The sequence below is a fragment of the Pseudorca crassidens genome, chromosome 1 (genome assembly GCF_039906515.1).
Source record: "Pseudorca crassidens isolate mPseCra1 chromosome 1, mPseCra1.hap1, whole genome shotgun sequence".
Taxonomy (NCBI): Eukaryota; Metazoa; Chordata; class Mammalia; order Artiodactyla; family Delphinidae; genus Pseudorca; species Pseudorca crassidens.
The window spans coordinates 113,443,483-113,458,383 of NC_090296.1; the positions used below are offsets into that span (position 1 = coordinate 113,443,483).

The 14,901-nt window shown below is 51.0% G+C and overlaps 1 protein-coding gene across 4 annotated transcripts; it reads right to left on the bottom strand.

Moving 5' to 3' along the window:
* Positions 1 to 549: 549 nt before the first annotated feature.
* CILP (cartilage intermediate layer protein) lies at positions 550 to 14,645 on the bottom strand. Of its 4 annotated transcripts, XM_067750585.1 has the most exons (9): positions 14,489 to 14,645; positions 12,457 to 12,626; positions 10,477 to 10,569; positions 9,230 to 9,499; positions 7,784 to 7,966; positions 7,073 to 7,387; positions 6,194 to 6,302; positions 5,407 to 5,564; positions 550 to 3,606 (listed from the first exon to the last, which is right to left on the bottom strand). In XM_067750585.1, exons 2-9 carry the CDS (start codon positions 12,515 to 12,517, stop codon positions 1,241 to 1,243), a joined length of 3,555 nt encoding a protein of 1,184 aa, XP_067606686.1. In that variant the 5' UTR covers positions 12,518 to 12,626; positions 14,489 to 14,645; the 3' UTR covers positions 550 to 1,240. The 4 variants fall into 4 exon arrangements, with proteins under 4 accessions (XP_067606686.1, XP_067606697.1, XP_067606704.1 ...); XM_067750596.1 differs by lacking the exon at positions 10,477 to 10,569; XM_067750603.1 differs by lacking the exons at positions 9,230 to 9,499; positions 10,477 to 10,569.
* Between the last annotated feature and the right edge of the window lie 256 nt (positions 14,646 to 14,901).

Below are 14,901 nucleotides of genomic sequence, written 5' to 3' on the forward strand. Positions count from 1 at the left end.
TCAGTCATCCAGTCATTTTACTCAAGGGACAGAGGCTGTTACCTGGCAGAGGCCGTTACACACAGAGGCTGGCGTCTGGAAAAGCTGGGCAACTTTAGAAGAGCTTGGAATAAAAAAAGAAAAAGCCCATCACTTCTGAGTGAGGTCAGCCAGCCCAGCTGGAGAAGGCAGCAGGCTGTGGGGGAATGCCAAAGGACCACTGGGCCAGCTTGCCAGACCCTGGGCCAAGCCACTGTATAAGCTCCCCAGTACTGGAATGAAAGAAAGGAAAAAAAAATCAGGACATGTTTTCAGCTTTGCTCAGGGGCCCAGAACATCTGGGAGGGGCTCACAACTCCAGGAATCTCTGCTCTTCTCTGCAAATGGAAAATATGATCTATGAGAACAAACTTGACCAGTAGAATACGTGCCTAGTCACCCAGCCCTGTAACTTAGGGTTAGGTGGCACTGTGCCTCATGCCACCTGGTGACCACTTTCCAGAGACCCCTCTGTCCCTCTGAGCAGTTGGCTCAGATTAATGGTTTAAAGACAGGTCAGTGACCTCAAAATCAAGTACAAAATGTGCATTTATTGACATGTGTTCTGGGCCACACTGGGCTTCTAGAAAGAACAAAAGCAAATATAAAGGGAAACACGCTAATATAATTAGCAACCTAGGGCAGTTGTGGATACCAGGAGATGTTTTTTCCAGACTTGGTAGAGGAACTATGATTACCTTATACTCAACAGTGTAACACTGAATGTGCACTAGAGTTCCAGATTCAGCAAAGAAATAAATGTTATTTATAATTCAAGTAAAAATATTTCACCACCTTTTATATGTATGAACTGTGATGGAGGCCTTGCTTACATCCTGTGGAGCAAGGCCAAGAAATATGCTTTATATTGGTTATTTGATCTTCAACATCAGATTATCCTTATTGTAGAGGTGGGCAAAACCATGCAAAAAAGAAAATGAAGGACATTTCCATGAATGGCACTAAATGAAGAATGCTCAAAGCTACAGAGTTTGCCCATGGCCAATTTCCTGTGTTTCTTGTAAAGAACAGGGCAAAGAGGCTTTATTTTGACATTTTGGGGGCTCCATGCCAATCAGTATCACAAGACAAAGACAGTAAGAAAGGGAATGAAGAAACAAACGAGCAAGTTGCACCGGAACAGATGGGCTTAAGTTAACCGAGTGACAGTTTGGGTGTCAGTCTCACAATGGCTGTGGGGAGAAGGGAAGTACCACAAGCCTTAGTTGCTCAGAGGCTGCTGAGCAACCCCAGAAAACCTCAGAGAGGCCGCCCCTCTGCGCCAGCGCTGGCCACCCTGACTTGACCGCTGCCTCCCTGAGGGCACTCTTCCCCTGACAGTGCTTGCGGGGGAGGGCCGGGCCGGGGTGCTTTGGAGGTACTGGAAGGCACTCTGACGGCCCACCTGCCTCTCTACGCAGTTAAAGGTCAGGGCCACTCCCACATTGCTCTTCATGACTCTGGAGGAGCCATCAGATGTGCCATCAAAGCACCGGCCAAGCGCAATCTCCTTGGCTGTGCGAGGGTCCTGGTCAGTGACAGTGTAGATGCCATAGTTGTGGCCCAGTGGGTCCAAGGGCGCCAGCATGGTGTACTCAGTGGTGTTGTCATTGACCGCCAGTGGCAGGTGGTTGACCAGGTACTCATGCAGCATGGAGTTTACGCTGACTCGATGGCAGCTGCCCTGGGGGATAACCTTCACCAGCGTGCGGTCTACACGGTCCTGGTCATAGAGCATCCCACTGCACTTGAACTCCAAACAAGCAGCTGAGACATTGGGCTGGTCCCTGTCCCGCGTGCTCTTCACATCCCGGATTCCATACAGCTTTCCCACTGTCTGCCGGTGGGTGCCCCCCATGTTACGGGATCGCACGTTCACCTCCAGTGGCCCCATGATCTTCACCTTGATATAGCAGGCCCTGAACTCCATTGGCTTGGGCCACCATGCCAGGTAGTCTTCAGTCCAGCTCATGGGGTCATCCTCGTTGAAAGGGACCGTGTTGTAGTCATACCGATCCCCCTCAATCTGGTAGAACCGGAAGTGGGCCGCACTGGGAGGTGCTTCCTCGCATGCCTGGAGGTTCTCAAATGCATAGATGGGTCCATTGCTCTCCTCGGCTGAGTTGGGCCTTGGTTTGGCCATGCTGATCTGGAAAGCTGTCTTCTTGGCCTGTGGGTCCTCATGGTCTGTCCGGCGGTACTTGAGCTTGTTGAGGTAGGGCTGAGGGACACCAATTGCATTTGGGTTGAATTTAGGAAAAGACTCCACTGCTTCCAGCTCGTCCCCAGCCAGGCTTGCTAAGACGTAGGCAGAGTAGGCATCAGGGGACTGGTCATCGCAGAAGGCAGGCAGACAGGCCCCATTGGGACCAGTGATGACACTGTCAAAGCGGCCCCAGGCCCTGGGGTTAGAGGAGAAGCCAGTCCGGGGCTCCAGGTTGATCACAGAGACCACGACACCCTGCATCTGCTCACTGGGCAAGAACCTCTCACTTCGGTAGGCCCTCACCTTGATGAAGCACCTCCTGCTTTCAGGGACATCCAGGTTAAAGAGCCTCCTCTCACGAATCTCCATGTTGCCCACCAGGAAGGTCCTGTCTTCTCTTCTGTTCCGCCTTTGGCTTTCAAATTTGAAGTCACCTTCCTCCTCCCACAGCCCTGTGCCTGGGTTGAGGGACCAGAGTTTCATCATGGGCAAGTGCTCTGGCATCTTGACCTGGGTTGAGTCGAGGTGGACCTTTACCTTGCCAACATTAAGTGACTCTGAGGTGGCCTCATCTGTGAAGTCCACAGAGAACATGCCGTATGTTCGAAGGGGGAAGGTGTCTCCTTCATCATTGATGAAGTTCAGGTCACTCTGGGCAGCAGTAGCTGTGGAAATATTCCGAGGATCCAGGAAGGTCACACTGGCCTTTACTTTTCCTGTGTAGGGCTCCCCGTTCTGCCGGTAGAAACTCTTGGATGGGATCTCCAGCTCAGCCACAGGATCTTCACCAGCCACATCCCCCAAGGGGATAATGTTGGTCTCCATGGCCTCCAAGGTGATGGGCTCTTTCCGCCGAAGCATCTTGATCTCATGGAACACCGCACTCCCTTTCTTATTGAAGGGCAGCACTTTGGTGGTGTTGACAAACTTCTGCAGTCTGTCCACAAATGTGAGCACCAGCCTCTCAGTGTCCTGAGGGACGTGGAGGGTGAACGTGCCCTTGTAGCCAGTCATGCTCACACGGCTGTTCCCCATGTACACGTGGCCAAAGCGCATGGGTTCCCCATTGTCAGAGGCGCTGACGCGTCCCCGAACGATACTCTGGGTCTCCGTACACCGCTGGCAGCTGCACTCCATGGCCACCTTGGTGGGCAGTGTGTACCCACTGCACTGGATCTCCCTCTCCTCTGTTTTGGAGATCCCACAGCAGTTCTCCACAGCATCCTGGCACCTGATCCCATTATCCTGCTGCCCTGCACAGGTCTTGACAGGGCAACGACCCACATCATAGTAGAAGGAGTTGGTGGCATTCTGGAAACAATCATGGGGCAGCTGGATAAGGTAGCTCTCGGGGGTTGGGTTGCAAGGAGTCTCATCGGGGGCTATGGAGGGAAATAGTTCGGATATTAAATGCAAGTTCTTTTCCCACATAAAGGGGACCTCAACCTCCCCTCTCTGCCATACTTCAGGGTTTTCAAAGTACTTGTGTGATTCCCAACTCTCACAAAACTCCTCTGAGGGAGATAGAACAGCTGTTACTAATTCCATTTCACACACAGGGAACAGAGTTTGCTGCTGAGACCAGTAGAGTAATCGTCCTAATTGGAGGGGTCTTGAAAATTCATGAGGGTGTTTTGAGTTACCACCAAAATTGGCAGTGCTACTGACTTATAGTGGGCAGGGGGCCTTGCAGCTCTATTTTCTGCAGTGCCTGACACTGTCTCTCAAACGGAATTCTTCTGCATCCTGTTTGACTTTCACATATTCTACAGACATTCATGTAGGTGGAAAACTTGTTTAAAATTATTGGAGCCTGGTATTTTTTACATGGCTTTACCATACATTGAATTTTTCAAGAATGCAACTACCATATAAATCAAGCTAAGATTGTACTTTGTTTAGCTTGGAAAAATACCAAGAATTGCTTCTTGTTTCAGAAAAATCATGTACCTACAACAATTGCCCAAGGAATGTGAAATGACGACCCTGTATCCATCAGCATTTGTAGCTGCCACATTCATGGTGACTGGATTCAAGTGCAAGTATCTGACCTCTTGGTTGATGTTCTTGTGTCATTATGCCAAAGCACTTACATATTGAAATACATACTATTTTGTATTAAAATTATTTTCTTTGTATTTCCCTTTTATGTTATTAGGGCCATGTGCATGTATATTTGGAAATTATATGTAGTTATTATCTATAAATTTAACTTTAGAATAGTAAAAAATATTTTTAATTGAAAATATTTAAAATTTAAAGTATTAAGAATAACTGAAAAAAAAAAGGAAAGAAAGAATAACTGTGACAAGCGGGGAGCATTGGTATAATGAGCGGGGAACCACTGCTGACAGTTCTCCACATCTCCTCTGCCAGGATTCAAGTCCCCTGTGTCCTGCCTGTCCCGAGGTGTGTTACTCAACTTTCTTGGAGTCTCTGAAATATTCCAAAATCCTTCCAACAAAATTTCTTCTGCCTTTTGTTTGGTTTTGTTTAGGCCAATTACTAAGATATCCTCCTTCTCCCTCACTTTCCAAGTACAGTTTCCTGATTGGTCTTGGCCTCCAGTCTCTCCTCCTCCAGCTCACTTCTAGAAACCAGCTTTAATCAGGTCACCCTTTCTTGTAAAGCCCCCTCAGTTTCCCACTTCTATACCTTGCTCATGCTGGCCCCTTGATCTGGAATGCTCCCATCTCCATACACACAGACCCTGGCCATTGTTTAAGACCAGGGATTCACAACATTGGCTGCAAATTAGAATTACCTGGGGAAGATTTTAACCTGTGCATGACCAGGCCACATCCCAAACCAATGAAATCAGGCTCTCTGGAGGTAAGACCCAGGCGTCAGTAGTTTAAAAAACTCAACAGATGATCCCTATTTAAGCCTCAAGTAACCAGCCATAGTCACTCCCACCTGGAAGGTCTCTGTCTCTCATCTATAGAGTCCACAATTCCTTATCTCCTGTTTTAACTACACTTTTTCATCTTTACTGACTTGTCTCTTATTTCTCCACCCATCCTGGAGTGGCAGCTCTGTGAGGGTAGGATCGAGGTCTGTGCCATCTTTGTGTCCCAGAGAGCACAGTCTAGAAAAGCCCAAGGTTTTACTGCCCAGGAATGCCCACTGGAGTGCTCCCCAGTGCTGTAGCAGGGGCTCCCCAGGGGCCCTGACAGTCTTACCTATGACAGTCAGCCGGGCGACATGGGACTTTGCAGCCCCAGTGTCGCTCCGGGCCTTGCAGAAGTACTCCCCGGCCTGGTCCCGTTGCAGGTTCCTCAGCACCAGCTTGCTCTCGTGCTTGTAGAGGGAGGGGTCCAACAGTGTGCTGTTATGGTACCTGAAAGGGATGGAGAGGGACGGCCTGAGGGGGCAGTAGGAGGGCTGGTATCCTTGGGGACAGTGCCAGGAGCAAGGCAGATGGTGGACGGGTCCCTGCAGATGCCAACACCACCACTGACTCAGCTCATTCAAGAACGCTGACTGGCCTGGGAGTCAGGGTACTCGATTCTGAGTCTCAGCCCCACCACTAACTGGCTATGGACCCTTAGACAAACCATTTCACATCTGAGTTTCAGCTTCCTGTTCTATGAAATAGGAGAAGTGATGCCTAGCTGACTCCATAGAATTGTTGAGAGCGTCAAACAAGATAATAGCTATAAAATGTTTGTGAAGGGTAAAGGACAGCCACTGGGGACACTGACCTTGTTTGCCCTTGTCTGGGAAATTAGGGCTGGGGAACCTGGTTCTGTGGCCCAAGGATATGAGTCAGGACCCCAAGACCAGAGCTGCTCTGGGGGACCCCAGCTTTGATAGGACAACAACAGGGCTTGCTTGTTGTCTGGGTGGCCTCAGCCCTGCTGGCCCCCACTTGTTAATTATTGCCATGACTAATAAGTCCAGACCCAATGCAAGAAAGCTCTGGCTTCCAAGAGGAGACCTGGGCCAGGTAGCTGGCAGAATACTCACCAGAGATACTTGTCTGGTTTGGGCTTCCCCGTGGCCTTACAGCACAGGGACACACTCTGCCCAGCTCTCCGTGCTTTTGCCTTGGGGTTCATCACAATGTATGGAGTCTCTGAGACAGAAGATGAGACATAGTGTTTTGGGTTTTTCTTTGTGACAGGTTCTCCAGAGCCTTGCTCCCTCAGGTATTTTGACATGCGTTAAAATTGTACAACTTCACACACACCACCCAGCCCCTCTCTAATGGTCCTAATAAGTAGCTGGTCCAGAATGGAGTCCACTCCCTCCATCTACTCAGCCTGGGACCTGCTCCCATGGCCTCTCAGGCAGCATCTGGGTGAGGCAGTGGAGAACCAAGAGGACCTTGTACCAGCCAAGATTCCCAAACACTGCCATTGAGACAGAGCTGGCTGCTCTGCGGACTCCAGCAGAATTTTCTGGCCATTCTGCACCATTTCTGAATTCCCCCAGCCTCTCTCTCTATGCCTTTCAAACGTTATACTGTATTGTAATTGACTATGTTAGATAAGGTAACCAGGAAAGAACTCATACATTTGAGGGAGCAAGCCATTCCAATATCTGGGGGAAGAACACTACAAGCAGAGTATATAGCAAGTGCAAAGGCCCTGAGGCAGGAGTGTGCCTGTGTGTTTGAGGAATGGATAGGAGTAGAGTGACTCAGTGTGGGTGGAGGGGACTATAATAGGAGAGGAGAGGGGAAGAGAGAAGAGAAGGAATGGGGGGGTCTGGCAGATGATGTTGTGACTTGGGGATTTTTCAGTTTTACTCTGGGCAACCTGGAAAGCCAGCTCTTAGTACTGTAATCCTTTTATTTAAAAGTCCAGCCTTCCTCCCGAGCCCTATCCCAGAGAAGTTAAGTACCTGCCCTCATGAACTCCGCCTTGATGGTGGCTGCCTTCAGTCTAGTCTTAGGCATTGTGAGCCTGATAGGGGCAAACTTGGTCTTTGTGATCTTCAGGATGCTTTTGCCATCGGGGCACAAGCCAGGGACTCGGAACCTCCCGCTGCTGTCCGTCTGGGTCAATAGCTTAGGTGTTTTGGTCAGGATGTAGACAGTAGCCCCTGAGGCTGGGGCACCCCCAGGGAGGGAGACAACCCCATACAGCACGAAGTCCTGGCACATGCAGGCGTCACAGTCAGCATTCACCTGGCCCATGGGGCAGGTCAGGTCACAGGCTGTGGAAGAAGGGGCCACATCAGGAGGGCGTGTATGGATTCTGGCCCTCCTTCAGTCACGTCCCAGCCTGTGGACTCACATATGCTTCCTCTCCCCCTTAGGCCTTTGTTACCCTTCCTCATCAGCCTGCATGACTAATTTCTACTCATCTTTCAAGACTTAGTTCAGGACACCTCCTCTAGAAAGGCTTCCTCAATCCCCCTAAGCTATAATAATTGACCATGCACTATGCTCCCACATTATCCTCTACATCCCCCATCGGTGCACGTAATAGATGCTCACTTAATACCTGATGAATGAATGGATGAATCTGTCTCAGTCTGACCCTCTAAACTATTCTAGGCTGCTTCAGCCCCAGCCCCATGCCTGCCCAGTACCAAGAGTAGGGGTAGTACCTGAACAGGCCTGCTCCATGCAGAGCCGACCCTCCTCGGTGGCATCATTGCACAGTGACACCGTCTCCGCCAAGCAGGTGCGTGTTCGGGTCTGGACCCCAGGGTGACCACAAGCAGCAGAACACTTGCTCCAGGGAGACCACATGCTCCAGAGGCTGTGTTCTGTGTCTTGGCGCAGGGATCCTGCAAAGCAGGATCAGCAGATGGTCTGACTTCCCTCTCAGAGGGACTCTGTCAGGAAATCTGACCCAGAGGCTGTTTTTTCTCAGAGAGCAAGGCCTCCATTTACATCACAGATGTCACTGATATTTATATTTCCTGCAATGATTTTTCCAGCAGATGGACATCAAGAGTCTTGAGGAAGTGGTGTCTCTAAGTTTTACAAAAACACCGAATGGGCTAGGGGTGGCCCTGAGAGGGACTTGTTGGCCAAGCACTGGGACTTTGATGCGCTGTCCTAGGAGGTGCAGGGATAGCACCATCTTACACTTTACCCATGTTCCTGAAGAAGGGCCCCCTGGGAAGTCAGGGCCTGGGGCCTCCGTGACATCAAGCCCCCTCTGCCCACCCTCCTCACCTCTGGTCTGAGGCCTGTGTACAAGAATGGAGGCCTCGGACCTCACTCAGGAGACCTTGCTCAGCCTGAGCTCCCACTGCAGACGACCACCACTGCCTCCCGGGCCTGCAGGGTCAGGCTGTGTGCACTGGCGGGATCCCGGGAGGGGAGCGTGCATATCCAAGAAGCGGGCAGGCCTGCAGTTGGCTCTGAATTATCCAGTGTGGGGAGAGGAGATGGAAAGAGCACGAACTCTTGGGCTCTGCAAACACAGGCATGGGTTTAAATCCCAGCATTCCATTTATCAGCCGTGTCGTCCCAAGAAGTTACCTAAACTCCCTGAACCTGGAATAACTTGTCAAAATGGAGATTCCTCACAGGTCAGTTGTAAAGGTTGAGTAATGGAGATAACTAGCAGTGTCTGGCACAGAAGAACTAACATAGAAACTGACAATTAGTGGATGTTCACCTGCATTAAACCCTCTACATTCATTATCTCATTTAATCCTCATAAAAACCCCTACGAAGGATTACTAATATTACCCCTGTTTTACATGTGAGAAACATGAGGCTCAGAGAGCTTCAGAACATTTGTCTAAGGAACACAGTAGAGATGGTAGGCCCAGATTCAGACCAAGCAGCCCAACTGCAGAGCCTGTGGTCTTCACCACCGTGCCACAGGCACTCAGTAAAGTGGATCGAAAGGAAATTACCCATCCACACAGAATACTGTTGGGAAGATTATGGTTCTCATGACACTAATGGGTTATTATGGAGTCAAAGCATGTGGATGTGTGTGACCACCAGAGTTCCCATAGCCAGACGCAGGTCCTGGCTCTCCCTTTGCCGAGGCTGGTGGGAGGTAGCGGGTGGGGACTGGTCAGGCTCACCTGGCGGGCAGAGGAAGCGCACGGTATAATTGAAGCAGTTCTGGCCAGGCCGCTGCTCCCTGTTGAGGCACCAGAAGCCCTCAAGGGGGCTGCCATGGACCACTTGGCCAGTGCTGCCTGCGGGTATCCAGTCGGTGGTCCTAGCCTCTAGCCGCAGGGGCCGAGGACACACCTGGTGCCCGTAGTAGAAGTGAATGGCATCTAGCCGCTCGTAGTCGCCCTGCCCACCTGGGTGGTCAATGTTGAACCACGTTGTCCACTCCCCAGGACCTGAGAGAGAGAGCCAGGTAGGAGAGGAGCCAGGCCCTGGAGCTACAGGTGAGCTCAAGCCCTGGAAGTCATCCCTAATACCCCTCACCCCCCCTCACTGGTCTCAGGCCCTCATTGCATCTCTCTCTCCAGCATCTCTCCAATCTCTTACACTTCTGCTTACACCCTACCACCAAAGATTCTGTTAAAGCTCTCAGCAGCCTTGGCTGTACCACGTCAGAAACTTCCTGCCTGGGTCTCTACCTCCAGCTTCCTCCGAACCCATCCGCACCCCTCTCCAAACACTGCAGTCAGGGTGAGCTTTCTCCACGTGGCTTGGGCCACATCACTCCTGGCTTTAACTCTCTTAACCAGGCATTCAGGTGCTGGTGAGCTGGCCCCTGGTATCTCTCCATCTTCATCTCCCTGCTCTCTCCCTGCCAGCCTGTGCTCTGGCCCCAGCAAGCCCTACAGCATTTCTGGAAGCTATCAGGCGGCTGCATGATTCTGAGCTGTCCTATATACTTGGTCCCTCTGCCTGGACAGAGATGTAGGCCAAATGCCTTTTTTTTTTTTTTTTTGCCACACCGTGCAGCATGCGGGATCTTAGCTCCTCCCCCCAAGGATGGAAACCACACCCCCTGCAGTGGAAAGCATGGAGTCTTAACTATTGGATCACCAGGGAAGTCCCCAAATGCCTTTTAAAAGTGGGTTTCACTCTGTATGACAGACTCTAGGTCCTTGTTATACAGCAGAAACTAACACAACATTGTAAAGCAATTATACTCCAAAAAGATGTTAAAAAAAGATATCTAAATATATATATATATTACAACCATGACCATTAGCCAAATAGCTATAAATAAAACATTTTTGAAAATTAAAAAAAAAGTGGGTTTCTATGGACCCCTGACATTGTTCCCTGGCTGCAGAGATCCTCTTAGCAAGCTCAGTAAAAACCCTCCCCCCAGTTACTCCCTGCTCCAGCCACAACTCACTGTCCAGGGGGTCAGCAGGCTTGGCAAAGATGCCTGAGGTCCTCTTCCCAGGCTGGGCTCTTCTCACCGACTGAGTGAGCATCATCTGCCTCCCTGAGGGCCAGGAGGATAAGTGAGAGGCCAAAACAGTTACAGGGGCCCAGCAGGGTCCTGCTACTAGCCTCTCAAGACATAGGGAAGCAGTGTGATGTGGGGGATGGAACATGAGCACTGGGCATGGGTTCAAATCCCCCTCTGCCACTTACTGGCTGTGTGACTTCACAAAAGCTTTATTCCTTTAAATCTGTTTCCCCATAAAATAGAACTGCATCAACAATCACCACATCATAGGGTCCTGGTGCATATTCAGGGTGATGGTGAAGGTGAAGGGACATGGCATGCAGTGCGTGGTCAACAAATGGTGGTTCTCTTTTCACTCTTGTTCTAGAAAGGGACCATGGGATGCTGCTGAGCACCTGGGGCTCCTACTTTAGGGTCTAGGCCTGTTCTTCTTGGCGGAATGGAACCTTACTTTCCTCATCTGTAAAATGGAGATATTAGTTCCCACTGCACATATGGTGGTCCAGTTGGCATGAGGATTCCATGAGGTAACACAAAGTAAACATCTCTGAAGTATACGGAGATTGAGACTGTGAGCCCCAGACACTCTGCCACTTCCTGACTCTGTGACCTTGGGCCAGATACTTAACTCATCTGACCCCTCATCATAAAGTGAGGATAATAATAGTTCCTATCTCAGAGGATTGTAGGGATTAAATAAGCTCGTTCATAAAATCCACTTAGAACAATGCCTAGCACAGAATGTTTGCTGAATAAGTGTTAGCAACTCCTTTTAAGCTCAAGACCTGGACAATAGATGTCCATTTCCCTTCTCCTGGCAAAGTTTGGCTTTGGGAATCCACCCTCACCTTCATAGGACCTAACTGGAGGAGTGGTCCTTTAATTTACTGACCCCAGGCTGGCAAAGTCTGCCTGAGGAAGGGTATAGGGACCTCGGGCCACAGGCAGTGAGCCTCCAGGCCCACGCCACCGGAGGCTGCGTTGGGGGCTCCCAAATGGAAAGGAGAAAGGAGAGCAGAGCACTGCAAAAGCTTTGAAAGGTAATTAACTCTCACGTGAGAGAGCCAAATCAGTATTCTCTTTGCTGCTTAATTGGGGTGATAGGAGCTCTTTTAATCAAACTAATCTGATTTCCCCTCAGATGGCTGAATGTTAATCATCTTCCCCAACAGCAGCTGTCAGGGTAGAAAGAGCAAGGCAGGAGGTGGGCACATGTAGGGTTTGGCAAGATGCTGAGACAGCCTTTGTTCCTGCATCTGTGGTCACAAAGCCTGCAGTGCTCGCTGCTTTATGAGAGGATTTTGAGCATATTTTTGCTTTACCTGAGTTTGTGGCTAGAAATCAGGAAAGGAAGGGGAGATGGGAGAGAGTATACAGGATAGTGCTGGGAGCTCTGATGCTTAGAAGCCTTGGGGAGCCCACCAGGCAAATTCTCTCTACCTGTTCCCTTGAGAACTCAGTGTCACCAGAGAATGGGGTCAGAGGACAAGGAGACCAGAAGGGGTTCTGGTGTCTCTGTCAAATTTGGTTACAGGGTCTAAATGAATTTTCATGAAACTAAAACCAAAAATCTGGCTGTGAGAACTCAGTGATCCCTTTTGCTTTGGCTATCAGAAAGCTCAGAGCTAAATTTAACACTCAGGGGGAGTGGTAACACTCTTATCTTTTTTCTGCCTTCTGAGTGACACTTACCCTGCTCCTCATTTAAAAGATTCTGTTCAGTGAGTTGTAATATTGGTACTTATCTCAAATCCTTTAGGAAAACAAGCAGGGTATAAATTATGAATAAACAGACAAACCAGCCTCAGATCTTAGTGCCACTGCTGTGGCTTAAGGCAGATGCAGAGTTGGGTCCCAGACCATAGTGACTTCATTATGACAAGTGGGGGATTAAAGAGACAGTAGATACTTAGCCTGTACCCAACAGAGAGGTGACCTCTAGGACCAGGAAGAAGAACACGCAGGCCTTGATCACCACCATCTTTCCTCCAGGTCCCGTGGGGAACGTGGCAGCAGTTGAGTGAGGGTTCCTTCACAGAGTCGGATTGTCCCTGGAACGTGACCCCTGAGAAGTTTCTCAGATCAGTGACCTGCAAAGAAACAAAGCTTGTCAGGTTCCACTTCTCTAAGTCACCTCTTAGGGCTTGAGCAGAACTAGTTCTTGACCTACCAAGGGTGAAAAGTGGACAGAATGAAGTCTTGTGAGAGTGACACCTGCCCAAATTGCAGATCTGGTCAGCTTGCAAGATGCACAGAGTCAGACTCTGAGTTCACATGAGGCAGATCTGGATTCAAACCCTGGGTCCAGGTGCCAGGGTCCCACATCGAGATGGGACACAAGGGACAGTAGGGGTGAGAAGTTTCCTTGCTAATGAGGAGGGGCCTGGGCTCACCCGCGGCAGCCTCTGGGTGACTCATTAATCACTTCCCAGACCCGGGCTTGGGGGCATGTTTTGCTACCCCTTGGTGGGGCTCCCATTCTCACACAACAGGCTTACATATTAAGGCTACGCAGCCCCTGCCCCGACTACAGTGGCGCCTCACAGGGCAGGCCAGCTGAAGGGTGCAGATGCTTCAGACACACGCCTCCATGAACACATTCCCAGATATGCACTGGCTGCAGCTGGAACACATTTCTGGCCTGTTTGTTTGGGGCCTGGCTGCTCCTGGGCCTCCCTCAGGAGCCTGCTGAGGGAGAGCAGAGGGGATGCACTGGGAGAGGCTAGGGCCCCCCAGTAACTGCTGAGCATGGGTTACGGGCTGCAGGAGCAGGGAGAGGAGAGCAGGCCTGGCAATAGGGCAAGGATGCAGCGGGAGTGGCCCAGGCTCCCGCTCAATTTTCTCTCTCCCCAGAGCTCTGGCCAACCCAGAATCTGACCAGTGCCTGGAAATTCAAAAGTGATTCCCTTCAACCTCCGAAGTCCAGGGTGTGGTAAGAAAAGGGAGATTCCTCCTTTCTGGAAAAAAAGATTCAAAAGCACTTTGTTGGGACTTCCCTGGAGGCGCAGTGGTTACGAATCCACCTGCCAATGCAAAGGACACGGGTTCGAGCCCTGGTCCGGGAAGATCCCACATGCCACGGAGCAACTAAGCCCGTGTGCCACAACTACTGAGCCAGCTCTCTAGAGCCCGCGAGCCACAACTACTGAGCCCACATGCCACAACTACTGAAGCCCGAGCGCCTAGAGCCTGTGCTCCGCAAAGAGAAGCCACGACAATGAGAAGCCCGCGCACCGCAACGAAGAGTAGCCCTCGCTCACCACAACTAGAGAAAGCCCACGCGCAGCAATGAAGACCCAACACAGCCAAAAAAAACCACAAATAAATAAATTTATAAAAAAAAAAATAGCACTTTGTTGTCCCAAAAGAAGAACAGACCAACCCCATGCTGCAGATCATCCAGCTCTAAGCCCACTAACTCCACCACCACCTGTTTCTCAGCCCAGAGAACAGAGCACGGGTGTCCCCGAGGTCTCCAGCTCTTGTGTGTCTCACGCCATGCTCCCAGGCTCTGAGCAGAGGGCTGAGCGCTTCGCGGGCCTGCACAGCATTCAGTCTGGGATTGCTCCGCAACTGTCTGGGAAGCCAAAGTGGCCTGAGGCACCTTATGGAAAAACCATTTCCCATCTGGCAGCGCATGGAAGTTTCCTCAGCATATGCTCTGCGGGTGAGGCTCCCCATCCCACGGGTCCCAGAACTCTCGGATAAAGAAGACTGGCTGACCGCAGGAAAAAAGCAGAGTGCCCAGAGGTACAAAGATCCTGACTGGGACTCTCTGAGGGCCCCTATCCTCAGGTGGGGGAGGGAAAAGACCTTGGGTCAATGGGAGAAAGGAGAGAACTCCAAAGCAGAAAGGGGAGTCTTCTCTGGGGGAGATAAGGGGTGGTCAGGAATAGCTGAGCCAGGCAGTGGGGTGCAGGGATGGGCTGAGGAGAATAGGAGTGGGGCTCACCGTGTCCTGAGTGGGACTCCTCAGCTGGGGGGGTCCAGGTCTTCCTCTCCCCAGCAGTCCAGCCACGGGGCCTTATATAGCACAGCTGGTGGCTCAGCCCGTGGCAATGCACCACGGGAAACGGCTGCGAAACCAGATCCAAGCCTGAGGAAGCTCGGCCTTCCCCACCCCTCCCCACACCCCCTGCAGACTCCAGGGGCCCGGATTTCGCTTCCAGATTCTCAGAGGGAGAGGCCGCAGGGCCTGGGGATGGGCCAGGTGGGCAGCTGCCTGGGGCTCCATAGGCCAGAGCAGAGGGATGGGTGAAGAGGCGGCTGGGCACTGAGCAGCCCTGGGAAGGGGCCAAGGGCAATTCTACACGTGGGCAGCATTTCATAGCTCAGGAGGTGGGATGCTCTTGCCTAAGCTTTGCT

Excerpts from the sequence above, each read along its gene's own strand:
- CILP (XM_067750574.1), bottom strand. The coding sequence starts at position 10,681 with ATGTTCCATCCCCCACATCACACTGCTTCCCTATGTCTTGAGAGGCTA. Across the intron at positions 9,500-10,476 it reads GCCTGCTGACCCCCTGGACA|GTCCTGGGGAGTGGACAACG; the intron begins GTGAGTTGTGGC and ends TCTCTCTCTCAG. Across the intron at positions 5,565-6,193 it reads AAACCAGACAAGTATCTCTG|GTACCATAACAGCACACTGT; the intron begins GTGAGTATTCTG and ends CATCCCTTTCAG.